The sequence below is a fragment of the Vulpes vulpes genome, chromosome 13 (assembly GCF_048418805.1).
Source record: "Vulpes vulpes isolate BD-2025 chromosome 13, VulVul3, whole genome shotgun sequence".
In the NCBI taxonomy this organism is placed as follows: Eukaryota; Metazoa; Chordata; class Mammalia; order Carnivora; family Canidae; genus Vulpes; species Vulpes vulpes.
Window position 1 is genome coordinate 145128330 of NC_132792.1, and position 27958 is coordinate 145156287.

General features: G+C 47.1%; 1 protein-coding gene across 8 annotated transcripts in view; it reads right to left on the bottom strand.

The window, feature by feature from the left end:
• The window catches only part of CACNA1E (calcium voltage-gated channel subunit alpha1 E), a 493362-nt gene that overhangs the window by 53306 nt on the left and 412098 nt on the right, over positions 1–27958 (bottom strand). For 5 of the 8 annotated variants that reach the window (XM_072733245.1, XM_072733242.1, XM_072733246.1 and 2 more), the window contains 10 exons: positions 27061–27178; positions 25268–25335; positions 24464–24561; positions 20074–20130; positions 18329–18979; positions 17597–17910; positions 14376–14535; positions 13100–13229; positions 12307–12366; positions 11424–11530 (listed from right to left, as the gene is read on the bottom strand). In XM_072733245.1, coding sequence (XP_072589346.1) covers positions 11424–11530; positions 12307–12366; positions 13100–13229; positions 14376–14535; positions 17597–17910; positions 18329–18979; positions 20074–20130; positions 24464–24561; positions 25268–25335; positions 27061–27178 — 1763 coding nt within the window. The remainder of the gene's footprint in view (positions 1–11423; positions 11531–12306; positions 12367–13099; positions 13230–14375; positions 14536–17596; positions 17911–18328; positions 18980–20073; positions 20131–24463; positions 24562–25267; positions 25336–27060; positions 27179–27958) is intronic. The other 3 variants (XM_072733249.1, XM_072733244.1, XM_072733250.1) reach the window with 1 other exon arrangement.

Here is a 27958-nt window from a genome sequence, read left to right on the forward strand (position 1 = left end):
TAAAAGATCACCTATTCTTCCATAGAAGGCAAGGTAGGAAGACATGTAATGTAATCCAAGGAATGTTGGCTTTGCCCAGAATATGAATTTAAGGATGCCTTTAATAACTGCAGGCCATTAAGACACTTTTATTCAGTTCAAGCTCTGAACATAGATATTCCAAAAGTACTACATTAAAAGGTCTTTGCCATCCAGGGATTTTGTATATTTTATAAACTATTTTGCTGTATTATGTTTCTATATTTCCCTATCTAAAAAAAGGCAGCTTCTAAGCCAAATAGATACCCAAACCAACACAAATGATCATTTCCCAAGAAGCCTTGGGGACTCCTAATTTTTGTCCTCTTGGATGTCAGTGAAAACTCAGCATTCATAGAAACTCCCCAGTCCTTTTCCACTGAGCAGGCTCCTTCTCCCAACCGTACCTGTACCCTCCTCCAACCCACATCCCTTATTTTTTACTTCAAAGAAAAGAGAGAGAGCAATATTTACCCCAAAGCGTTCCTATGGAGGATCCAAGCAGAAAGCAGTTAAAAAAAAAAAAAAAAAAAAAAGAGGAAGAGGGGTGGAGAGAAGGAAACAGTCAGAAAGCTTCAGGGAGAACAGGAAACCTTACAGCAACAGGGAATTGGACAAGCACAGGCCCAGGAGATCCCGCTCACAGCCTTGGCACTTGTAGAATCCACACGCTTTGTGAAAGGAAGGGCCAGCACGCCATTTGCTCCACACCCACCTCTCCAACCTGCAAAGGCAAAGGCCCTTTGCAAGCACCAGTGATGCTGCCTCTAACCCGATGGCATTCCCCACATTTTGCTTGATCTCATGGAGCCCAGTCTACTGACATTTTCTAAATATAGCCTTTTACTTCCATTTCCTTAGTAGTCTTCAGACAAACTCTATTTCCCATGAGTTTATACAAAACCAAGTTATAGATACAGGAATTATGCTTGCTCTAGGCCAGAAATTCTATGGGAAAGGGCACTTTGTGTCATAGTGGCATATCTATGCTTCCAAAGGATTTCATTTGAGGTAGGGCACACAACCACTCTGTTGGGGATAATGTGACATCTCTCAAAAGCACGGATAAACAACACCATAAAACCACCTCAAAATACGGTGGAAGGCATTGTGTATCGAGGTCCTGATGTCACACAAAGGGATGCCCTCTGATAAGTTAAATGACCAACTGTCTGTCGTGAGCTGTTTACCATGCAGCTTGAAGAAAATTCATCCCAGCTCTATTTTGAAGCTTACCGATAACAAAAAGGGTGAGGACACAAATATGAAATATTTGAGATTAGAAATAATGAGAGCTAACTTTCTGCATATTTACTCTTGGCTAAGACTCTATGCTAAGCACTTTCACCACAACTCTATTTCACCACAACTTCTAATAATCTTAGGACACATAGATATGACTATCCTCATTTCACAAACGTGATTCAGAGAGATTAAGGAGTGCCTAGCATTAGCAGGGTGAGCTGGGCCTTGCAGCCATGCCTGTACGATGGCCAGAGCTCTTGCTCTGAACCACCAAGCCTTTGTAACAGCAGGTTTTGGTTCCAGGCTCTGTCAAACCAAAATCTAGGGCTGGAAAACATCCCTGAAATCCACTTAACTGCATCCTCAGAAAGACGTGCCTTGCATGAGATCACTCAATGAGTGAGCCACAGTGCCACTGGTGAACCTGCCTGCAGCCATGTAGAACCATCTAGAATTCAGGCTGTGGTGTGGTTCTTAGTTGCTGATTGCTGGAAACGTACTTTTTTTCTTCTTTTTAAAATTTTTTTCAACATATCACAAACCTACATTACACCACTATATGTCACAAAGACTTCTAATGATTATTTTTACTCAATGATCTCATATTCAAAATTACATTAATTTTCACAGTAATTGCCAAATTCATGGTGATTTGGGATTAAACCCAAGGCTTTATAAATCTTAAATCCCTCATATGATGCCCTCTGAGTGCTCGGATGGCAGAGATAGTATTTTCCCGAGTTATAGCAGTGTCTTCCCATGCACAAGACTGGGCACGTGGTAGAGCAGCTGAACACACCTTTATCCACTCATATAACAGCACTGATGGAATCCTTAATATTCCTCAGGCATTATTAGGTGTGGATATACCACTGTGAATAAAACAAATGAGGTCCCTCACTTCTTGAAACTTTAGTAGGGATGACAGACCTCAAGTTAACCAGTAAACAAATACGAGTATAATTGCAAACTATGTGCCATGGGGAAAAGGTAATCATTGAATTGAAAATGTCACCAAAACAACTACATTGGTCACTTTCCTTTCCCCAGGCTACATTAATCTTGAGGACAAGCTTAGGGAGAACCTTCCATATCCCTAAAATGAGAGAACAGAGTAGGATCAATGGATGGGCAGGTGATTCAGGGTGACACACTCCAGGCTTTTACCTGTTGCTTAGCCCAGGTCCTCAACTCTGAGACCTTTATGTCCAGTAGCATCTGAACGGGTTCTCAGAGGTTCATACTCACAGATGCCCATTTTATGAAGGAAGGCCCCAAATTTCTTGCTCTTCCCACACACCTGGATAAAGGACAGAATTTGTTCTCTATAATTAATTTTGCCCCAGGATCCTAGCAAAATACTCTGCTATGGAACAAAGAGCATTTCTGACCCATCGCTTATATGGTTAGTGTGTCCCTTTTTTTGGAAAGTGGGGTTCCTTAATAGCACACTCTGATCTTAAAAGCTGATTGTAGCTGCCAATACACAGTGGAGGTGGGGGGACATTTGTCCCATTCTGACTCCCACAAAGTTGAGCCAGGGATAGTAATAAGACAGAGGCCCAAAGCAAAATAAAGATTAGTCATTGCTCTGCACATTTTTCAAACAGGTCCCTCATAGCAGAGGAGCCACTGAAAAGCTATGATTCTGAGTGGTTGCAGAAAAGTATACTTGCTTCTCAGTTTTGTTAACATATGTTCAGCACTGATTTGAAAATTGCCATTTGAAATGAAAGGAACACTAGATAACAAAGCCTCACAGGGGAAAAGTCTTGACAAGTTCGCCCTAGTATTAATATTAATTAAAATATATCATAATTTACACAGATGGGAGGCCAAACTACCTTTCCCAAATCCATGCACAGAGGGTTATTTAAGCCATTATCAAAGTCAACAAGACTGCATGGGAAATGTTATATCAAACCAAGAGGACAAACTCTTCAAAGCGCTTTAATTGAGGCACATTATTTTTGAAATGATTCATGTGCTTTTTACAAATCATTTATATATAATCATTTGATAACACTTTGTTAGTCTTTGCTACCCCATGTATAAGAAGGATTTTTTACACTGCCTAGCTAATTAGTGAGACTCATCAGGTTTAAAAATTGACTCTAATGTTAAAATTTGAAGATAATTTCACATGCTAGGATGTACTGGCCCCACTTTAATTGGGACTCAATTGGGCCATTCATTTTCCCATTTATTTCCTACTTATTTGGTAAGTTGCTGGCTGCTCTCCAGAAAAAAAAAAAAGCCACATTTCTCTTATGTCTCATCACGAAAAGATGAGAATTTTCCAGCTCAATTGTCAAACTGCCCTCCAGATCTTTCTTGTATAATCATTCATCATTCACTGTAATCTCGTACTTTAAACTTCCAGGTCCCCCCTTTCTCAAACGATGCTCTCAAATTGATTTCTGCAGGGAACCAACTCCTTCCATGGTGGGCAGAGCAGGGACATCAGGTTCTGCAGAGCTCTTCCTTCCCTAAGTGGAATGGCCTTCTGCCCTCCCTAAGAGCCCCAGAGAAAACAGCCCAGGGATCTGAAGGGATCTCTTGCATTAGAAGGATGGACAGGTTTGTTGGAGTGTAAGGTGGGGAGAGGAGGTCACACTGTGAGGAGCCCTGAGCCTTGTTAAAATGTCTGGCCTATTATTTGGGAGACAATAATAATTTTAATATGCACTTGCTAAGTGTTTGGCATTGTATTGGACACTGAATATATTTTACCTCATTTAATTCTTACAAGACCAAAATATAGTTATTTTTAATTTCTACTTATGGATGAGGAAATGGAAGTTCAGAGAGTTAAGGCTGCTAATAATTCAGAATACTGGGATACAGACCTAATTCAGGCTCTGAAATCTAAGCCCTTACTTATGATGTGACAGTGCCTTTTCAGGTGGTAATCATAGGAGGGTTTTAACCAAAGGAGGAACAACAAAAGAAACCAGCAGTTCCCGAGCTCAAATATTGAGCTATCTATCGTCTTATCCTCAATCAGTCTAGGGTCTGTTGAGTGTTCATGGAAAGAAAAAGATACAGATGGAACAACAAGATGGACAAGGTCAGGGTGCCCTTCTCCACCTGGTCCATCGGTCTTGTCTGTCTCCAAGCACAGACAGTTATATCCGAAGGCTTAGGACAGATCCATTCCAAGCCACCAATTTGAGTTTACAGGGGTTAATGGCTTGGAACTAACTGCAACAACAGAGGTTGAAGGGAGTTTAATGTAACAGACAAAGCCCCTAAACCCCAAGTAAAAAAATACCAGCTATTTAAGAACTGGTTTTGCTACTAGTAAAATGAGTCAAAATAATCAGAGTCAAGCAATCCACTTCTCAACTATAAACCAGGACTGTTGAGTGATAAATGAAATACTGTGAAAGTACTTCAAAAGTTCTAAAGACCCATGAAAATGAGAAGTTCTCTTTGCATTGGCACCGCTTGTCTCCAGAGGAAGTGTAGGACCTGTTGGTAAGGCTAGTTCATTGATTTGTGTATTTTTCTTCCTCGCCTATACCTTAGCATTGCTTGGGTTCTCCCATGAACCCTAAATCCTTTGCAACTCTGCCAACTTCCTTTGCTCGGTGACCAGGGCATTATTAACTCTGTAATAAGTGATTAGAGCATAATCCTTTCCTTCTTGCAAATGCACCTCAGTGAGCTTCCAGTACACATTCATCATTGCTTTTGAAAGCTTTCTCCTTGGAAAACCACAGCACCATCCTCTAACTGGAAGGTCCAAGAACTAGGGAGGAGCAGAAGACAGCAAAGCACTTTTCTGTCTCCTAGCAGTTTTGTTATTCAGGCTGGGGAATAGTGACCTGATCTGTCTTGCTTCTTAGTCTTCATATTCTAAACATACCCAAGATCCCTCATCTGCTGATCTTTCCCAGAAGGCCTTGGCACTGGCTAAAGTCCAGCCAATACACTTCCCCAGCAGGAGACTAATTCATAATGCTAGGTTGTGGCTCTGTGAGTGCGGATTAAGCAGATGGCTTACAGGTCACATGATCTGAGTTCATCCTTCCCTAGTCCCATCATGAAATCTGCTCTGAGCTCCTCTAAAACTTACTTTTAAATATGGAGGACTTTGTGGTGGATTTCTACTAATCCTGCAGGACTGAGCTCCTCCTATGTCTGTGAAGGCTTGCCTCATGTGCAGGGTGATTCTTGCATCTGAGGCTGGTTAGCCAAATTGTTGGCTAACATGTGAATGGGGCTGGTCTTTACTGGACCATTTTATTTTGCTTGGTTATGTGGCCACAGGCTGAGATCCCATTTATAATCAAGTATCTCCCAGAGTTGTGCTTGTTAATAAAGAGAAATGCTTGGGCATTTACACCCATTGGTTCCATATAATAAAGGTCTCCAAATGCACATTCCCCAGTAGCACCAATGGCATATACCACAGACAATGCACTTTCCAGTGTTCATCAAAAAACACACACGCTGGGGCTTAATGCCAAGTTCTAAAGATCTTGAACTTATCGCTTTCTTTCAGGCACCCCTTCCATGTGGATCCCACTCTGTCACTCCTGATTCATCTCCAAATCCATTTTCAAGGCAGTGCATGTATAATACAGCAGTAGGCACCCCAAGTGTCCATGGCCATTAATCATCTTTAATGTCCCTGCCTGGACACAAAAGTCTGGGAAAGTCACTCTTGAGGTGACTCTAAAGCGGGAGTCTCAAGAAACAACATCTTTCTATCTGCTCACTGCTGGAAATTTCCAATTCCAGCTCAGCTAGCATCCTAAATCCACAGTTAATTGGCTACCTGATGGCTAAATTTAATTTTAATCCTTCATTCTCTTCCACAGAACGGTGGAACTGGATGACCTGTCTGGCTCAGTGGTAAATGGGTCTTTTTTTGCATGAAGCAGGACTTTGTCCACTCTTTTTTTTTCTCCTCCAAGATTAATGTGTAGTCATAGCTTCCTTCGGGAGTCTCCCCTTTCAGTTCTGGAAGGATAGGGGTTGTCAAGAAAGAAGTCCCACAGCAAAGCTTCAGATCTGAGGGAGGACTGCCTCAGACACAGGCAGGCAATAAAGAATAGGAAGGAGCCAGGTATGGGGGAGAATGTCTGTTCTATTGTTACTGTGCTCTGCTGAGTGTAAGTACATCCTAGCATTTCAGTTCTGAATAGTCACTCCTTTCTCAGAGCACACATTTGCACCATTACAAATACAAAACCAGAACTGGGGTACCATATTCTGTGTCTCCTTAGGGCCTTTCCAAATCTAAAATTGTCTATATCTACGTATTTCACTGAATGAATTCAGAACCAGCTCTGCCACTGCAGCTAGTTCTGAATGCATTCAAAAAGGCCTTATCCATCTTAAAGACTAGGGCAAAGTGTCAAGTGTCAGAAAAGCAACATACTTCAATGAAAAGAATCTAATAAAAGCTAATGTGGGAATTCTGGTTCCTTCTGGCATCAAGAGGCAGATTGACTCATGTTTTTCCTTTCTGGCTAAGCACTGAATAATTAAAGGCCAAGTGCGGCTGTGATCCAGATCCCCTGCATGCCAGGGAGTTCTGACCTTACCTCATGCCCCACTAAGATGGCAAACAGCACAGGGAAGCTTTGGCCTCAGCTGCCAGAGAGCCTACATGACTCTGACTGATGCACAGGCCCCAGATGGGGGAGGAGGTAAGAGCAGAATTGCTATTTTTCTTTTAAATTGTGTTGACAACCCATTATAAGTTGTGAGCTTACTAGTTAGAATCTAATCCAGGGTAGCTCACCTGGTGACTTAATTTGAACCAGTCAAATAACATGCTGTAGAGGAATGAGAATGAAGAGGATGAGGGGCTTGGGTTGGAGTGCAGGATCACACACACACACATCCACCCCAGTACTCTCCTGCCTTTCCTCCAGAGATGCTGTCTCTGCCCAGCTGTCTGTCCAAATCCCTTCACTAGACATTTAAGATGCAAAACCCAAGGGCCAGATGGCACCATCATCACTGTGCACAGTCCCATAAGGCTCATGAACTCAACTTGACGTCGTGGCCACGTGGCTTCCCTATAAGGCAGCTGACTCTGGCAGGATGCCCCAAAGTGAGGGAATGTACCTGATGTGCAGATACCCAGAAATGCCAAGGCTGGAACCATCTTTGTTTTCCCACCCAGGAGGCTGGGAGGCAGACACGATGGCAACAGAGTATGAGGAAACTGGGAAAAGCAGCTGCTGGCCCTTCAGTGTAAAATAATTCTCAAACAGAAGAATCCCTCTTTTTCAGTTAGAAAAAGATAAAAGAGAAAGGTTTCATAGATCCAGTCACTCACCAGACTTTTCTTGAAACCTCAAGGAGGAAAAGGCAGAGTCAGGACATTTATAGTTGGCAAACACTCTGTGTCTCCATATGGCCCAGAAAGTGGGGTGTTGTGAGAGCAGTGGAATGAGGGAGAAACATACCCAACTTCTGCCAAAACTCTGCCCATATCTCTATACAGGTATCTGGCTGAAGGCAGGAGACCTGAGTGTTCTTATAAATGCTTTATAATGTAAAAGTGTGCTGGGAGGAACAGGAAAGTTGCAATAGGAGTATCTTTCCATTTATTTCCTCATTTCCTGGTATGCTCATACTTAGAAAATAAATCCCCTTCCCTTCCTCCTCAAAAGTCAATAATAAAGTTCCCAAACAGAATTTGTCAGGTTTACATTATAAAGAATCCCTTCACTTGAGGTATGCAGCTATAGAAGAATAGAGAGTTCTCTTCAGCCACTACATAAACAACATATATGCTTATAGAAAACATACATGATGGCAGTGCAGATCTCTGCAGGAGGGCTCAGGGGACCACGCAGCTTTCTTTGAGAATTCAGCTACAGGCCATTCCCTCCCCTTGGTTAGGGGTATTGCTCTCGAGACTTGGGTTGGGTTCTGAGAAGATCCTGGCTGGTAGCGGTAAAAGGGATGCCAAGTCACCTCTGACTTCTGAGGCATCATGTGAACATGTTACCATGACAATCATCAACAACTCTGCTCAAACTGAGCACCAGCCTGAGCAGAAGCCTCTGTAGTAACCTCTCCTCAAAAGGAGGAGAGAGAGACAGGGCAGGAGGAGTAAAGTCATCTCTGAATGGTAGGCATTCCCAGGGGTAAATATATGGGTTATAACGATGAAAGCTGCAACTGCAAGGAGGGAGGTCCTTGAAAAGCCTGCAGAAAACCCCACATTTGGCCTCTTGTTGGCTTGAGCCCCGTGCCATGGCCCAGCAGTGCAACACAGGCTCCCTTCTGCTATCTGCCCCAGGCCGGGCCCTCACTCTGCTGGCAGATGGGACCCTGGCCAACCCTACCAAAGTGATGGGAGAGCTGAATTCTCTGGTGCCCTTAATGCGGAAGGGGAGAGAAGAGAGTTAGGAAGCATGGTGCATGAGCGAGAGAAAGCATTACCTGGACCTCAGCAATGTGAGAAAGGCCAGAGGACAGGGGTGTGAGCCTGTTCCATGAGCAGGAGAAAGGGGAGTGGAAATGTGCATGGCCAGCTTGGAAGGATGGTAACAAAAGAGTGGATGGAGAAGGGTGAGCAAGTACTATTTACATTTCCAGGGAAATTAAGAAAAAGTTCAGGAAGTGACATCACTAAAAGCAAGTGATGGATCATAACTCAATCCATCACATAAGTGTGGACCCCAGAACCAGGGGATTCTTGGGGTTCCCTGCACTGTACCTGGTCTGAGGACCAACAGAGAGGCTTCGGTTCCGGGGCTGTTAAGGCTTCCCCTGCCACCAGCACCAAAGCCACCACCGCCATGTTTTCAAAGGGCACAAAAAAAGAACAAGATAGATGACAACCCTCCAGCCCACTGTTATCACTCTGGATCTGAGGAGAAACAGATGGGCTGTGGACATGGGGCAGGCATGCAGAGGCTTCCTCTAAAATGTACCTCCTCCGCATGGGCACCTACATACCTGCCTGGTTACCAGGCACAGGGTGTGTATGTGTGTGTGTAAAACAACCAAGTCATGGAAACCAGCCTGCGTTCATCTTCAACTATTTGCACACGTTATATACCAACACATACTTGGCTCCAATATTTGGACTTCAGGATGTGATGAGAGAATGGAAGGATAAGGAAGGGAATTAACATTTATTGATCATTCACACTGCACCAGGCTTATGTGCTAAATGCTCCACACACATAATTTTGACTCCATTTCATAAATGAAAACTGAGGTTAAGAGGGTTACTATTCTTGCTATGTTGCTCTAGGACATGGTGCAGGTAAGTAGAGTGGCTGTGATTCAAAGCAGGGCCTGCGTGAGTCCATAGCCCACACCTGCCTCCCACTCTGCCCTGTTGCCCTCATGAGCTCTATTCTTCCTAAAGATGGGGAGGGTTCTTTCCCATATACTTCTCCATCCTTGTCTTTTGCTTCCTCAAAGAGAGACAAACTACTTTAAGGAGATCAAAATAAGAAAGAAGAACAATATGGTGAATAATATATGCAAATGAATTGATAAAATGAGAAGGGAACTTGACCTTTTAAAAACTCCAGGATGATATTTATCCTTAACAAAGTAAGTAGGCCTCCTTGGGAAAAAGACTTTAATGCTTTTTTCTAAGAAGGAGGAAGAGGAGCTGGGAGTCCCCTCGGTAGAGAGTCAGACTTGCCTTGATTTTTATCTTGAGGTGAGAATTTTTGGGAAAATATCATGCCTTTGTGAAATTTCCTTGGAAATAGCTTAGCCATGTCTAATAGGAGGCTTTCTTGTTGTAAGAGACACAGGTGATTCGATTCCATGTCACTCTAGTGGTGGGGGGTTAATATACTGGTGTCCACAGGGGACAAGGTATACTGAAACTGTCCTGCCAGCCCAGCCCACAGTCACCAGCCACATTCAACCTGGCTCTCCCCTTTGGAGGGTCCCCCATGGCTGGGACAGCAATGCAAAGAGCCCACTTCTAGGTTCTGGAAGATCTTAAGTTCTGAGGACAGCTGGAGACCTTTCATCTCCAGAGCATCTACAGAGAGCTCCCCACCCCACAGCCACTTGGGGAATATTCCTTCCTAACTTTCATCCCACTTCTTTCTCTGCCAGGATGGACAGAAACAGAAGCTAATGGATGTTTGGGGAGGAGAGGGGGATGGATGAGCCCTTTCTGACCCCTCGGACCTGGGAAGGTCAAACTTATGCGGCAGTTTTGCTATCACTGACAACAACTCCCAAATGCTTTCCTTCTGCTTCCTTACAGTGCAGCAGCCGGACCTGCTCAGATGCCTCAGCTCTCTCTTGTACTTGGAGAGGCTGCAGGGAAGTCGGCCATGCCACCTGGAAAAGGGTGAAACTCATCTAGCAGTGCAACGAGGTACAGAAAGAGCCCACACGGCTGTTGTTCATCTTCTGGGCACTCTACACACCAGCTTAGGGAGAAGGCCCTGACCGTGCACATGTCCTAGCTCTACCCTGGAGGGCCATGACATCCCCTTCCTTGCCTGGATGCCACGGGAAATGTCAGAATGCAGTTGCAAACCTGCTACAGGTGGATCAATGTTTGGGAAAAAAAAAACTCCCCAAATGTAATGAGCATGGTTTAGTCACCTGAATGGTTTAAGACTGTTTTCCTCAGTGCATTATCAAGGAAGCTGCGAAAGTCTTACGTTCCTGAGTTAAACGTGTTAACATGGTCCTTAGGTCTAGAAAATACCTCTGGGGTCCCGCTGCTCATGAGCAGAGAATCTTCTCATACTCAAGGTTCTGTAATCTCAACTTTGTTCTATCTTCTGCATTTGTCTTCCAAGCTGATCCTTTGTTTGACATAACCAAGAAATGAAAGGGTACATGAGCTGTCCCCTGGGTCCCTCCCTGAGCCCACGGAGGCACTGCCCACATGGGTGAGGACCTGCCTATGTTTATTCATCTCCAAGAAAGGAACTCCAGGGCCTCTGACTTCTCCCTAGGGATCACCCCCCACCCCCAGCTCCTCCGACACCAGTGCTACCACTTAGGGCATGTGAGCTGAAGCTATAAGGCTCCCAGGAGTACCACAGAGGGCAAGTGGGAAGCAGATTCCCAGGGCAGCTTTCTTTGGCACCACTTGGAGTGAACCTGGCCTTGAGAAGGCCTCAAATCAGTCAGAGCTTCAGGAACAAGGGACAACAGGAAATTGAACAAGAAGAAAGAGTAACACTTACGCCAAAGCAAAGGCCACCAATGCACCAACCACCACCACAAAGTCCAGGATGTTCCACAGGTCTCGGAAGTAGGACCCATCCTGTAGGATCAAGCCCTGGTCTATCATCTGAAGAAGAAGGACATGAACAACCATGGATGAGCCCACAGGTGCTGGCAACACACCCAGAGCTCGTTGTTCCCCGGGACAATGCCTCTATTGCCATTGTCTCCACAATCAACCCTGCACAAGGACCTGAAGAGCAGGAGGACAGGTCCTACAGGCTCTCTCCACCTAACTATGAAGCCCAAGGCCCCTTGTCATAGCCACCAGGGTTCAACTAGACTCCTTGGCTCTCACAGAACCCTGCCACATTCCTCTTTCAATTAGTGGCTCAGAGCACCAGGCATCACCACATATGCACAGATGGGAAAACTCCAGATGGGAGAGGCTATGAACAAGACAGAACTGTGGGGTGTTAGGGCGGTGGGGAATGGACTGGTAAGCAATGACTGCAGATGGGACTACATGGAGTCGAGGAAGATTCACCCCTACCTGACTCTTTGCCTTGGCATAAACCAGGGAGTGCACTGGAGAGGCAAAGACCATCCCCACATCTGTCTGCACCCCTACTGCCTGCCTGAAAGCTGGCCTGGCTCCCCCTTGGGCCATACCCACAGATCTGCCCCAGTCTAAACAGATCCACAGAGTCACACTGTGCCATGAAGTCTGGTCAGGACAAACTTCATTAAATTCTGAGGCCAGAAGAGGGGTCGCCAGAGGCCCTACCGATGTCTGTCATTGGCTGGTAGGTGGCAGCACTGGGGAAGGACCCCATACTGAAGGGGCAGACCTAGGTCCCATCCAAACCCTGGAGAACCCAGCTTTTCTATGGAGGTTTTTACCTTTATAACCATCTCAAAGGTGAACACGCCAGTGAAAACATAGTCAAAATACCTCAGGACCTGTAAGACACATATGGTGAAGGGGAAGAGGATCATGTGTGGCCACCAGGCTATAGAGCCTTCTGCCTACCCACACACGTGCAGTCCTGCATCCCTGCCCCAGCTCATTTCTACCTCAGAACAGAAGCTTGGGATTGTAACTGCTAGTCGGGCACAGGGAGGAGAGGTGCCGTGTGTTCTGCTATAGCCTCAGGACCCGATGGCCAGTCCTTGGCTCTTTCCTCCCCCTTGGCCAGAACTTAATTCCCTGGGTCTTAATTACCCCACAAAATCTCTCCCTCACCTCAGGACCTGGAATCCTCATCAGTTCCAATCCTCCCCAACTCCCTCATATCTCCTGACATATACCCTTGGGACCTCCAAGAGATGTCTCAGCTCCCTGGGGTAGGGTTTCAGCTCCCCCAAATTCAGGCACATCCCTCTTGACCATACATCAGACCAACCCCCATACAAGCCCTGGGTGGCTGCAAAGACCAGCTTGCTCTGGATCTAGGGCGCACTGCTGAAGCATCAGCATGTGGCGTGGCTGGGCAGTGGGGAGTGGGGACAAGGGGCTGATCATGACGTGGTCCATACTTTGCCCCAAGGAACAGGAAGGGGCCACTTCTTAACCCTTCCTCATTTCCCCAGGAACCTTCCTTAGTTCACCTTTAATACCAGGATGGGAAGGGGCAGGGATGGGGGTGGGTACCAGGGCGTTACGGAGGTTGGCAAACGGCTCCCGTGAACCCACTTTGTTGCGCTCCGAGTTGGTCAGGACGGGGTCCTCAGCTGCCAGGGCAATGCTGCTGGCGGCGATCACCAGGAGAATGCACATCTCAAAGTAGCGCAGGTTCACGATGTAGTGGCAGGCCCTGCGAATCCTGTGGGGTGCAGGAGCCAGCTGAGCTGCCTCGGCTTCCCGCCCATCCCTGTGCCTTAACTCCCCGCCCTCATGCACATCAGCCTCTTCCAGACAGCCAGGCCCTGGCCAGAGGAAGCCATGGGGAAAGCAATTTAATTTCTCAGGCACCACCCTTGATTTAAAGCTCCCGTGGGAGAAGGTAATCAGATTGGTTAGAGGCTGCAGTATGCAAGCCAAGATACATTATCTGTAGGCACGTCTGAGCCATGGGAGCAGCCAGCATCAGACTGCACGCACTCGGCATAGATTCGTGGTGCCCTCCACTGTATCTCAATGTCTACTCTCCCACCGTACAGAAACCGGAACATCGCAAGGAAATCAGAAGAACCCAGAAACATAAAAGTCAACCTTGATTTTAAGATTCCTAATGACAGCAGCAACATATTTCCATGAGCCTCACGTATTCTGATTAAAGTAATTATATTCTCTAGACTGTATTCTGGACTTGGGTGACCTGATATACCTTAGCCCAAATTCCTTCCTTCCCAGAGCCCTGCCTGAATACTGTCTGTGTGCTCAGTGAAAACCTTTTTGTCTTCCTAGCCTCAGAAGCCAGTCTATGTGTATATCTTGCTCATTTCCAGGGCAAAAGGAAGCTCAGTCTAACCTTCTAGAATCTTCTCTGCCACCTCCATCTCATGCCCTTACCTCTGCTTTGAGGAACATGCCCATTTCAAAATCCACATATGGGGCAGTGGGACCAGTACTCTTAAACTCTAGTGAATGATCTATTTATTCTAGACTCCATATTCTCAGTTCTACCCACCCCTGAAATATTTGGTGACACATCTTGAGTAGATTTCCTTCCTCCTACCCCGCCCCCACACAACCTACTGACCAAATAAGAGGTACAAGGTCCTCTTCTCATGATGTTTCTCACACTTCCCTGTCTTAAATTACTCTTCAGACTTAGCACAGAGCTCAGAGGCTGTTCAATCTCATGACCCCCCTCCACCAGTGAGCAGACTGCATGTTTCAGATGTCTGGCCATAGTCTGCTAAGGAGGATCAGAAAGACGGATGGACCCTCATCTCTCCCTCTTGTCATCAACCTGCCCTGGCTCTAACCCTGGCACTGAAGGGGAAGCGATGGGAGGGTGCCTTACGGGTTGGTGGTGCTGAAGATGAACATAGAGCTGTGGGGCACCATGGCTTTGCCCGTCTCACGCTTCTCCTTCTTCTGCTGCTTCTTCTCCATTTCCTCCTCCTCCTCTTTGATCTCAGCCTCCTTCAAGGGACTGGCTTCTCCATCAGTTTTGTTGCTAACTACAAAAGGAACATGTTGAGATCATCAGAAACCTCGCCGCATGTGAGAATGGCGCCCTTTATTTTCCATGAGGATGGACAGAGAGGAGGGGAGAGGGTTGTAGGAAGATGTCTAGCCGGGGACCCTGCAAACACTGGAGGTGTTGGCTATTGCACTGAGTTAAGCCCTTGCTCTCATTCTCGCCAGACCCTCACCCTCATTTTACATGGTATAACCTTTTGTGCCATATAAATAACGATCATGTTTCCCAGGATGATTATTTCTGTTGTAAAGTTTGCAAAGTTTCCTTATACCTAAAATCTAGGTCCTTTGCCTATATTCACTTATTGAATGTTCACATCCATACACCCTGAGCAGCATGCATTCTGCCCATTATACAGACAGGAAAACTAAAGTTCAGGGAATTCAAGTACCTATCCTTACTTAGATCATAACAACTAGTTCCCAAATCAAAATCCTGTATCCTTTTGGTGATATCACACTGCAATGGAAGATTTTAAGAAACCATTATTCTGTTTGCGGCTGACTTCCTGGCTGTGCTTGTTCCACTCATGATTAATGTTGAAATGGCAATGCAATATTCATGCCTATATGCGACCGTGACAGCATTCTAGGATGAGGAGGATGAAGGAGCCAGGGGCTGCGTGGAGCTCTTGGGCCACCACCCTCAGTTTCCACAGGCAAGTCACAGTGTGGCATAAGGGGCAGAGAGGCAGAAAGTACCTGAGTGGGGCCAGGGATGCAGTCAACCTCTCCCACTGTTCTCTTTCAGTGAATGACTCTACCCTGGAGCCTTGCACAAGTGGCAAGCCTTTGAAGTTCCGGCCCCTTCTGGGTCCTTCCAAAAGGTAACTTCTCCAAAGCCCTCTGATCATATGCTCTTCCCTATGACCAAGGCCTTCGACTAGTCCCAGAATAGGAACAGAGGAAGGTCAAAACTTTTTAATGTTTCTCATAAGAGAGGGTCCAAAGCACTTATTAGAGCATAAAATTAAACAGACACCAAAAGAGGTTGTCTGAAATTTTGAGACATGCCCAAGTCAACCCCAGGAGCACTAGATATGGGAGATTTCACTTTCTAAAGTAGACCTGGCATTCCAAGTGTAGAGAAGGTGAAGGAATGGAGATGGAGCAGTGCAAGAAAGAAAAGCAGGAAACCACAAATGTTGGAGAGGATGTGGAGAAAGGGGAACCCTCTTGCACTGTTGGTGGGAATGGGAACTGGTGCAGCCACTCTGGAAAACTGTGTGGAGGTTCCTCAAAGAGTTAAAAATAGACCTGCCCTACGACCCAGCAATTGCACAGCTGGGGATTTACCCCAAAGATACAGATGCAGTGAAACGCCGGGACACCTGCACCCCGATATTTCTAGCAGCAATGTCCACAATAGCCAAACTGTGGAAGGAGCCTCGGTGTCCATCGAAAGATGAATGGATAGAGAGGATGTGGTCTATGTATACAATGGAATATTCCTCAGCCATTAGGAATGACGAATACCCACCATTTGCTTCAACGTGGATGGAACTGGAGGGTATTATGCTGAGTGAAATAAGTCAATCAGAGAAGGACAAACATTATATGGTCTCATTCATTTGGGGAATATAAAAAATAGTGAAAGGGAATAAAGGGGAAAGGAAAAAAAATGAGTGGGAAATATCAGAAAGGGAGACAGAACATGAGAGATTCCTAACTCTGGGAGACAAACTGGGGGTGGTGGAAGGGGAGGTGGGCAGGTGGTGGGGGTGAATGGGTGACAGGCACTGAGGGGGGTACTTGATGGGATGAGCACTGGGTGTTATTCTATATGTTGGCAAATTGAACACCAATAAAAAATAAATTTATTTAAAAAATAATAATAAATAAAAAAAAAGAAAAAGAAAAACAGGGAGGTGACAAAACATGAGAGATTCCTAACTCTGGGAAACGGACAAGGGATAGTGGAAGGGGAGGCGGGTGGGGGAATGAGGTGACTGGGTGATGGGCACTGAAGGGAGCACTTGATGGGATGAGCACTTGGTGTTCTACTATATGTTGGCAAACTCCAATAAAAATATACATAAAAAAGAAAGAAAAACAAGGAAAGGAGAAGACTGTTCTATGCAAACAGTAAAATAAGGAAAAAGTCAGGGAAGAAAAGAAGCAAGAAGCAAGGATTGAATCCTGTGGTAACAATTCTGTGGCCATGAGACAGAAGATGGGATTAATGCAGCAATAGGGGTGGGGTGAGAGTTAGAAAGGGAATAAGGCTGGGGGAGAAGGGGTGGGGGTAGGCTTAGGGCAGGAATAGGGTTAGGGCAGAAACAGGGGTGGAGATTAGGGTTAGGGCTGGGATAGGGGTGAGGTTAGGGTAGGAAAAGGAATGGAGTTGAAGCCAGGATAAGAGTGAGCTTTGGGTGGGGATGGGGAGGGTAGGTCCAGTGATGTTTGTCTTTTCCTTTTGAGGTCTGGAGATTAACATCTACCGCCTGAGGGATGTGGGATAAACACTAAATGAAAGCTCCTTGGAGAAAGGAGTAGATAAGAGTAATAGCTTCATAAACTGTTAGAGCTGAGAAAGACCTCAGGGATCACCCAACTCAATGCTTTCACTCTGGGGTTGACAAACTGAAGCCTTGGGAGAAACCGAGGTTTGTGGAAGCCACACACCAAGCAGATCCGGGCCATCACCTGCTCCACCAGAGGTTCCCTAAGTTGTCCGGGCAACAGGGCATGTGGAGGTCCTGGAGACCACCACCAAATATTTACATGGTAAGTTAAGGAGCTGAATAGATATCTGGGAACAAAACCACATGTGATCCCTCTGAAGTCTTTATAGTGGTCACAGGGGCCAAGGCTGAGGGAAATTTTATGGGTAAAGCTTAAGACAGGAGAAAATTCTAACTTATATTTGCCATAAACCGAGATAAATCTACTGCTATCATTTACTTGCTGTAGAATGATTTCATCCTGCTCGTGGTGTTTCTCACGCAGTTCTACTGGGTGACTCCAGGGCCACCACTGTCCCCAGCCCCAACTGGGATGGGTGGTGAGGGGGAAGGGAGTCAGGGACTGCATTCTCACTGTGAATCACAGTTGAGTCCATCAAGGGGCCCACATCAGGGATGGCGACGGTGACGCTGGTGCTGTCGGTGGTGGCCTTGTCTGTGTTGGCTGTGACGCAGGAGAGGTCAGGCTCACTCTGGCTGATGACCCTGCCAATGTCCAACTGCACATCCCCCAGCAGGGCCTGCTCGCTGCTGCCCTCCGGCTCCTGCTCCGTCAGCACCGTGTCCTTCCCCACTTCCAGATCGTGGTGGGGCAGGACTAGGGGTGTGTTGGCCTCATCGAGGGCTCCTGCCAGCCCAGAGCCTCTGGGCACCATCAGACTGTTCGTCCTATAGGAACAGAGGAGGGGACAGCTGGGGCTTAGATCTTAAGAAGCTATTCTAAAGTGGCTGGTGAGCCAGGCAAGAGGGAAGGGTGCGGGAAGCCCAAGGATCCTTGAGGGAGAGAGCATGGCAGCTGCTGCCTCCCACCTCTACCCACCCAGGCAGGGGGAGCTGAGACCCACAGGCAGTGTCCATGCCTTATGCCTGTCCATCCGTCCATGACCCGCTCCCAACAGGAGATGCCCTAGAAGAACAGACCCTGGTTTTCAAGGGCACAGAGTCCATGACCTTTCATATACACATACCTTATAAAGGGTGCATTAGCATCTTCTCCATTTTATAAAAGGAAAGAAAACTGAGGATCAAATGGGGTTACACCCCAGCAGTGCTGTAGGCCTCCAGGGCACTCCTGTGACCAGCTTACCTCCTTAAGTCTTGGCCTCTGTCTTCTTCCTGGATGGTGGGTTCTTTGCCTGCATGGCCGCCCCTGGGCTCTCGCTCCTTCTCCCCGTCGGTGAGCACCCCCTCATCCAGACTCCGCTCCTGGCTGACAGACCTGCTCCGGGAGGTGGAGGAGAGCTCCTTGCCTTCCGTCCTGACACGACGGTGCCGGCTGCGCCGCTGGCTCTGCCTGTGCCTGGCCCGGTCCTCGAAGGTCACCACGGTCTCCCCTCCCCCAGCCTCCTGCTGGGTCGGATCACAGTTCCCATGACAGGGCCTGGCCAGCCATGGTGGCTCCCGTTTGCCCAGGGACAAAGGGCTCCTCTGGTTGTCCAGGGCACTCGACAGGTCCCCTCCATCCCCCTTGAGGGACCCCCCGCGGCTGATGATGCGCTCCTCCTCACACTTCTCCAGGCCCAGGCCCAGACCCTCAATAGGCCTGGGTCTCCGGTAGAGGCTGGGGTGGGCGTTGAGCGGGTTGAGGGGGCTCAGCGGGTTGAGGGGGTTGAGGGGGTTCATCGGTGGGGCCTCCTCTTTATTGAGGGCCTCCTGGCTGGACATCTGCATGTGCCTTCTCAGCTGGCTGGTGCGCTGCTCCCACACCGACATGTGGTGCCGGCGCCTCCGCTCCCTCCTGCCAAAGGGGAGACGGTGAGGACTAGGTCAGAACCCAACAGCTGAGGGCCAGGGAGGGAGCCACTGGGGTGTAGACCAGCCCTCAGCGGCCATGGGAAAGGGGCGGGACACATGGGGGGCAGGGCAGCAAACGGGAGAGCCCAGGACCTGCAGACAGGAAGCACAGAGAGATAGCAGAGTGGGCCACACGCAAGTAGGTGGTCGGACCAGTGCCTCCTAGCATGTGGGGCTTCCCACTCCAATCCCTGCTCTGCAGTAGTCGAGTGCCGGGGCAGGGGGTCAGCCCAGGACTCACCGGGTCTGCACACCCCTGTTCTCCTTTGTTCTGAGGGCATCCATCCACCTGTACCCACCCTGTGCTCACGCTCACCACTGGCCCTTAATTCCAGGTCAGGGACCTTTCTTCCTCCTGTTCTCCCTGTCCTCTGCACCTCAGGTTACAGCTGGGGTAGCACAGGCTGGATCCTAGCAGAGGAGGGCTGGCGACCGCGACAAGCAGACCCACGTTGGCATCACCCTCAAAGAGCAAGAGTGCCATGGATCCCCAACAGCTAATAAAAACCTGAGGACTGCGTGTGCAGACACCAGCCGCTCATCCTCAAAACCACTGCTGAACATTTCAGCTCGGGGGCCTCAGTGGGCATTCACGTGGCAGCAGGCACACGCAAATGTGACACGCCCAGGAGAGCGCACGGGAGTGGGCTCACAGGGGCCGAGGGGCGGTCACCCTACACTTTCACTCACATGTGCCCACACGCATCCTCGCTGAGGCCCGCACGTGGGCCCACGTGAAAGGCACACCCACCAACACGAAGTACCCGCACCAACGCGTGCCCACTCACGGGCCGCACAGAGGAGTGAACGACACACGGGGTCACATACCTTAGACACACACATTGAAACAAGCACATGTTGAAAGGTGCAGAGTATAGCGTCCACAAACCATGTGCACGGAACACACGCACACACCGCGGCACGCGCTGACATGCACACCCGCTGCCACTTTGTCTGTGGCGAGAACAGAGACACGGTGTCCCTACACACACACACACACGGAACCACTCACAAACACGCAGACCGGTACACACATACAGGTGGCTGCTGCGTGGCTCCCACATCGACATGTGGTGTCTTCTCCTTCTGTCTCTTCTGGGAAAGAAAAACGAACAGGTTCAGTTCACCCCAACCTCTAGGAACCACAAGCCCCACAGCCACCAGCCAGTGTTCAAGAAGAGGCTCGGAGTCCTCTACGTGCCCGTACGTTCTCCACATGCCTGCTGCCCTCTGTAGGCTCCCAACCTTCAACTTGCCAAGGGAGTGACCTTTCGTTCCTTATTGTGTGCAAACATATGGGTCCAGGGTTTGAAGCATACATGCAGACGCAAAGGATATATCATGTCATGGGAGTATACAGCTTCAGGTGCTCCATCATCATGCCCCACTGGCACTCATACTGGCCCCTAGATAGCCTTCAGAGGTCTATTCTGGAAACCCTACAAACTTGGACGAGAGTTGTATTTCCCCCAGTTATGTCTAGGATATTCACATGGGTGGGATTCCCTGACTCATCGCTCCAATCACTGTAGAACATGCAGGAACAAATGCCCCACCATGCACATCATCAAAGCCACGAAGCAGCCCATGGCCAGGGGCAGGGTCACCACTCCATGGGCTGCTGTCCACGTACTTCAGGATATGTGCGTGCCCCTGCAATTCTGCAACAGTGACCCTGGCCAGAGGCCCTCTGGGTTCTGTTCAGCCACGTAAAGCAAGCACAGCGTTGATCTTCTTAGCCATGCACAGGAAGAAAAAAATAAACCTTTCTACAGACACACACATGCTGTGCCCTTTTACTGACAAGGTCAGTAGAAGGTCAGACTGGCAGGGTATGGGCATCATCCACCAAGGCAAATGGGACTCCTAAAAATGAAACTCTCAGTGCACAGTCAATGCTCAGGTAGAGGACAACACACACGGCACACTTGTGAAGCAGGCTTGCCCCAAGTCCTGGGCTGACAGACCCAGTGTGGCCTACTGGGTCTCGCCTCGACCTGGGAGGTTAGCAAATGCTGTTCCCTCCCTGACCAATGGAGAATATGCTAGGCAAAGTAGCACTGCCCTACCGCCATGCCCCACAGCCACGGTGAAGCCTGCTATATGGGTGGGCTGAGGGAGTAGAGGCAGCTGGTTGGAGCCTCACTTGGCATCTGGAAGAGGCACAATGTGTACAAGCATCCATGGAGTGGGTGCAGACATCACTGTGGAGACGCCTGTGAGCTCCCCAACTGTATGCACCCTTCAGCTCAGGCAGCTGTAATGCAATGAGGCACACGCAGAGTGGTGGTGCCAAGAAGCATGGATAGCATATAGAAATAGAAAGACACACTCTAGCCAGGCAGCATGCACACCCACTAGGGAAAGCAGATTCTACCGTCTATTTGCAGATCCTCAAACACTCAAATATCAGCTCTCCAGAAGCACATGTGTAAGAGTTTAAGTACATAGAAGAATTCTTTCTCATGAATGCACACGCACGCACGCACACGCACACACACACACACAGGCCAAGCAAAGAGAGACACAACTTTTAGCTCCCATACAAATCAGATACACACTTCAAACAGCACTTCTCCACTCACACATACAAATATCCAAAGTCAGACTGCATCATTAATATACCTTCATTCCCAAAATCACACAGAGAAGCATCAACATATCTCCAACTCATACGTATGCGACCTCACATACACCTTAGGCTAACCTTGTGGATTAGGAGTGGGCAGCTGGCATTCTTCCCATTTCAAAGATGGGGAAACAGAGATTCTAGGATCCTAAGTGGTTCTCTCTCCAAGGACACGGAGCACATGAGTGACAGAACCAGCCCTCAGATCTTCTGATTTGTAACAACACTCTTCACGCTTCTCTACAGAGTCCACATCCTTGGTTGTACCATAGTCTAGAAAGCAGCAGTCTTGCCTGCGCTCCTGAGCAGCACACACCCACCCTGACATAGTTTCCACCAGCAGTACCCACCCTGCAGCACGTGTACTATGACCAAAGCTGGATCCCTGCTCATCTTGGATGGTTACAGCACCTTCTTCCATCTCACTGGGCCCAGATACACACACAGCTCACTGCCTACAGACCTATGCCTACCAGCATTTCATTCATTCTTTCATTCCACAAATAGTGAGTTTCTACTCTGGGCCAAGCATCTTCCCAACTCACGTCTCCAAACCCACTCTTCCCCAGGCTTCCTCAACTCAGTAAATAGAACCACCCACTCCTAAGTGACAGCCAGCCCTACCCATCAGCATGTTTGCATACCTGTGTGTGTTTATTTTTAACCCAAACCCATGAGTGCAGGGAAGGTGGGGTAGGAACTACTCAAGGCCCAGCGATTATTCCAGAGAGGAAAGAGTTCCTCTGCCTTTCTCCATCAATCTGTAACAAATTTTGAGGACAGTCTATTCTCACTTCCAGAGAAGGCGCTCAGGGCCAGCCTTTCAGTTTTGAAAGGTGAGGGCAGGATGATGACTGTTCCGGGGAAGCAGGCCCCCACATAGAACTCTGGAATGCCTCTAAAGGGGGTACTGACGACATTCAGAGCCCTTCCCATGACCACTTGGCAAAGGCGGCTCCTCCTTTTCCAGCTTCAAGTAATGGATTACAGGGTCTGGTTGTTAGGATAGAGGCGCACAGCCCAGGGGTCTCAAAACCTTCCCACTGAGCCACCCCTACAGATCTCACAGAGGTTCAGAAACCATAGGGATTCTCAGCTCAATACCTTCGTCCAGCGCCACTTAGCGCTCACACTTTGCTAGTCTAAACAGCAACCACAGGTCCAGGCTGGATCCTTCAAGTCTATACTCAACTGCTCCACTCTCTCACCTGCCATTCTCTCTCTAATCCACTCCAACTGGATTCTGTTCCCACCAAGCCACTGAAACTGAAGGTTGTAAACAACTTTCATTTTGCCAAACCCAATGGTCCCTGCTGTCTTCATTTTACGTGATCTTTCAGTAGCATTTAGCTGCACTCCTTCCTTTTCTTTAGGTCTCCAGGTCATGACACTTCCCTGTTCTTTCTTCCTACTCCTAATCACTCCTAATAACACCATCTCCTTGGTGGGTTTCTCCCCCTGCCAAATCTGGAGGCACAGGAGTGCCTTGGGCTTCTGTCCTGAGCAACTCTGTTTCCGCTACAACTCCATATGAGCTCATCTGCGATGATAGCTTAAATCTGTCCAAACACAAATGGCTCCCCACAAATCTTTATTTCTAACCCTTACTTCTTCTAAGCTTCAGACTCATGTAATCAATGGCCTCTTGGGCATCTTTACTTGGATGTCCTCTAAGTATCTCAAATGTAACGTGGGAAAATGAACCTTGGATTTCTACTGTTCTCCAGACTATCAGAAAGTACCACCACCCTCTACCTAGTTACTTTGGCATGAAGCCTTAAAGCATGGGGGAAATACTCTTTTATCTCTACCTCCTATATCATGTTTAATTCATCACCTTTTCCTTTGATTCTGTCTCCAAAGCACAGACTGAGTAGGATTACTTCTCACCTCCTTCCCTGCTACCACGGCCTCAACTATTACTACCTGTCACCTACTTTACTCTTAGTTAACACTATTTCTCTGCCTCTACCCTTGGCCCTTACAATCCATTTTTCATAGAGAAGAGTGACTTTTTAAAAGTATAAATCATATGGGGTTCCTGGGTGGCTCAGGTCATGATCCCAGGGTCCTGGGATGGAACCCTATGTAGGGCTCCCTGCTCAGTGGGGAGTTTGCTTCTCTGTCTGCCTTTGCTCTGCCTCTGCCCCTTACCCTGCTCACACTCTCTTTCTCTCAAATAAATAAATAAAATCATTTTTTAAGTATACAGCATGTAGTATCTATCCACCTGCCTTAGACCCTCTAAGGTTGCAATTAGAATAAAAGCTAAAATCCTGGGCCTTCAGGATTCCCCTGACCTTATCTCCTTCTATTCCTCCTTGTTCCCTGCACACGAGCCACCCTGCACCTTGCTGGAGAATGATCCTCCTCTGTAATTTCATGTGACTGCCTTCTCTACATATAGATCTCTATTTGAATATCACCTCTTCAAAGAATCCCTCCCAGACTGCCTGTAAGTACTCCACCCAATTCATATTCCTCTGCATTTCTACCCTGTTTTATTTATCTTATAGCAATGATCTCCACCTAAAATTATTTATGTGTGTTTATTATCTATCTCTCTCACTGAAATAAAAACTCCATGAGAACAGAGACTCTGTCTTGCTCATTGCTGTATTCACAGGACATTTCCCAGCATGGAGTAGTCATCCTCCAATAATATACCATTTTGAGTTGATGAATAGGACATTTCCCAGCATGGAGTAGGCATCCTCCAATAATACACCATTTTGAGTTGATGAATTGGCTGTTAGCACAGGAGCCCAGGGGTCAGTGAAGTGGGGACACACAACTCACTCGATAGAAGGCATGTTGGGTGCAGACATCGGGCTGACCTCCTTGGCCTTCTGCAATGCATGTTTCTGGTTAAAAGCCTCCTCTTCTTCTTGTTCATCCTAGATACAAAGCAGAAATGGCTTTTCATGGGATCCCCATGAAGGAGAATAGTGCCCTTGGCTCTCCCTGCAAGTTCTAGAGACCAGGTGAAATGAGGAAGGCAGGTAAAGGCGTTGAACAAGGTAGTAGGAGGGTGTGTTGGCGCACAGACCTCAAGTGGCCAGGCACCTTGGGAGACAGAAGCCTCATCAGCCCTGGCATGATCAGTAATTCTGGTCTCCACTCAGCCCCATGAGCTTCCCCACAATTTCTCAGGAAAGCCATCAATTCTACCCCAAGCTCTAGCCCCTCAGTGGAGCCCATGGCTATGGAAGTCAGAAACTGAAGCTGACATCTCTCAGATGTTCTGCAGTATCTGCAAGTTATAGAGCCAGGGCCCTTCTAGGTAGACCCACCCTAAAGGAAAACACTAGGACTGTGCCTCTACTCACACCCTCTCTCCTGCCCAGCTAAGTGGCCTCACCCCAGGTGATCAGGCAGGGACATCATCCCTTCTTTGTGATGACACTGGAAAAGCCAGTTCAGGTGAAATGGCTACAGCTACTAAGAACATACATCTTAGCCTGCTCTGGTTTTCACATACATTATTTTACTTGACCTCAACAATAATCCTGTGAAGTATGCAAAGCAGATATATCATTCCCATGTTATAGAGGAAGTGCCCAATGGCACTACAGAATCATCAGAAATGCAGAAAATGCTTACCTTGGTCAGCTCTTGGGCATTGGCCAGATTGTCCACAGCAATGGCCAAGAACACATTCAGCAGTGTGTCTGGGGTGATGAGTTAAGGATGGGGAACTAAGAAAACCAAAAGGCTTTAGCAAGACTGAAGACGCCTCTAGGTCTTTGCTGCCTCGGATACCAGCAGGAGCAGAAGCTGCCCCATAGCAACGATTAAGCAGAGGTTATGCAGCCTTCCTTCCTTCCACATAGCTTCTCTTTGCACAGGACATAGAAATAGCTGAATCCAACCACTCAGGGGTCAAGTTGGAATAAGGAGGCCTTTAGACATGTGTGGCCTCCATTTATAGTGATACTGAATAGAGAATCACTGAACAACATGACAGTAAGGAGCTCAACGCAGGAGCTTGCCTCTCCTTTCTGGGAGGCTGGCATCGAAACCCACCTAGACCAAACATCCCACCCTGTTCTTAAAGATGAAAAGAAATGAGATTCCACAGACCCATCACTGACTGGTTCCCAATAATGAAACACTAGTTTTTCTCCTTCTTATCCTGGGAGGCTTCCATATTTCATTTAGCAAAAATGTCACAGAGCACACAATATCATTATGGAACCCACTTCTATTCCAAGCTCTAACCTCTGAGGTCCTAGTTTTCCAACTTCCTTTGAGGTCCATGTGTTGTGGAACATAGAACTGATTCCAGCATAGAAGTCCAGTCTGACTACCCTCAGAGAAACAGCATGCCACTGTGACAAACTGGCCTTCCAATTCTGTGATGTGCTGCACAGCTTTCTTTTTATGGGTTTCTCATGTTTGGTTCATAGTCTGCTCTGGCCTCTAGAAATTTTCAGGGCCAAAAAGCTAAAGGGGTATCTCTTCTATGTGAGACTGGGGGAAAAAAAGTATAGCTATATCACCTGGCTCTCCCTTTTTTGCTCCACCACGGCCATTTCAAGGCAAGTCCCATTTCCCCAAAACATCTAGTGATTGTATACAAGTGTGCAGTTTGTAAGGTGCATCCAGATAAATTATCTCATTTACTATTCACAACTAGCAAAAGGCTGGATGCTGATATTCTCCTTACAGATGTGAAAACTAGAAGCTCAGAGAGATTAAGGGACTTTCCCAAGGCCACACAGCTGGTAAGCAGAATTGCCAAGATTAAAACCTAAATCTTCCTAGACTAGATCCTGTGACCAGGTATGGGTTTAGGAATTGAAGGGACTTGATTTCCAGTCTCCCTTTGACTTCGGTTATTTCTTCTAACTCTTAGAAGGTAAGGATTAGACCAAAGAGCGCCTGTAAAACACTTAGTGCAGGGTCTCATGTATAGCACAAATATAATAAATGTTGCCTATGCTTAATAGTATTAGCATTAATCATAATGCTGATATTTTTGAGATCTTAACTATAGGTCCTGCTCTATATTAACATGTAATTAATTAGTAATGCAATATGGCCACTATTTCAGCCTACAATTATCTTTGTCATCCATTTTCCCCAGATGACAGTATCTCCAACTATTCAGTATAAGAGCCTCATATGTTATTATTCGCATATGCTAAAGATTTGGATAATACTTTATCTTCTTGTTTATATTTGTCTTCTTTACCCAACTAGAATACAATTTCCTTAAGATCAGAATCCTTGTTTCTCTTAGTACATCAAGCAATATCTACCCCAGAACTACCCTGACCCACCCTCCCCAACAAAAAAAAAAAACCCACCCACCTCTCTACCACCACCCTCCTCAAATGCTGGTTCAAGCAGGCAGGCAGGCAGCATGAAGAGGAGTATCTTAAAAAGGATACAGTTTCCAAACAAGGTGAGCACAATGAAATAGATAGCTGACCACATGCCTGAGCTAACTCCACCCTGGGAACGGATCCCATTGTACATCACCTCATTCCAGTCCTCACCTGTTAGGATCTATGCAAAGCAAATAATAAGCAAGTCAGAGACTTGGGTTGGCTGAGAAAATGGGGCCAATGTAAAAAGGAAAATTCTGGCCTGGGTCTTTCCATCTACCCCCTGCTTGGCCATTCTGCCAGGGAGAAAAATAAAGTCACTTTCATGAATAATTCTAAACTTTCTTCTGATAAGGACGATAATTTTAGGCACTGAAAATAGAAAGAGAGCATCAAAAGAAAGAGTCTATTCTGAGTTTGAATACAGACTCCCTCCACTTCCAGCTTTGTCAGGCCTAGGGGAATCAGAGAGACCAGATGGTCTGGTCACTACCAGTCTATCCCAAGGGAGCTAAGATACAGTACTTAGGATAGCAGCATTATTACAAAGAGCCTCATAGGCTCCAGTTCCAGAGACTGATTCTGGTTTAACCTAAGATTTTAGCTAAATAGTGTTTTCTTTAGCTCTCAGCATTATAGATTTTTGAGTTTCCCTCCATGATTTAATTTTTTTTTTTTTTGTGGGACAGGGGGAGGTGGGGTGGGTGGAAAAATTAATTCATTAAATGGAATATGGGTCAGAAGATGTGTCCAATTTCAGAGAACCATAAATGTGATATGACAGTTTTACTTCTTCCTTACCAACTTGGATGACTTTTATTTCTTTTTCTTGTCTGATTGCTGTGGCTAGGACTTCCAGTACTATGTAGAATAAAAGTGGTGCAAGTAGACATCCTTGTCTTGTTCCTAGTCTTAGAGAAAAAGCTTTCAGCTTTTCACCATTGAGTATGATTTGGCTGTG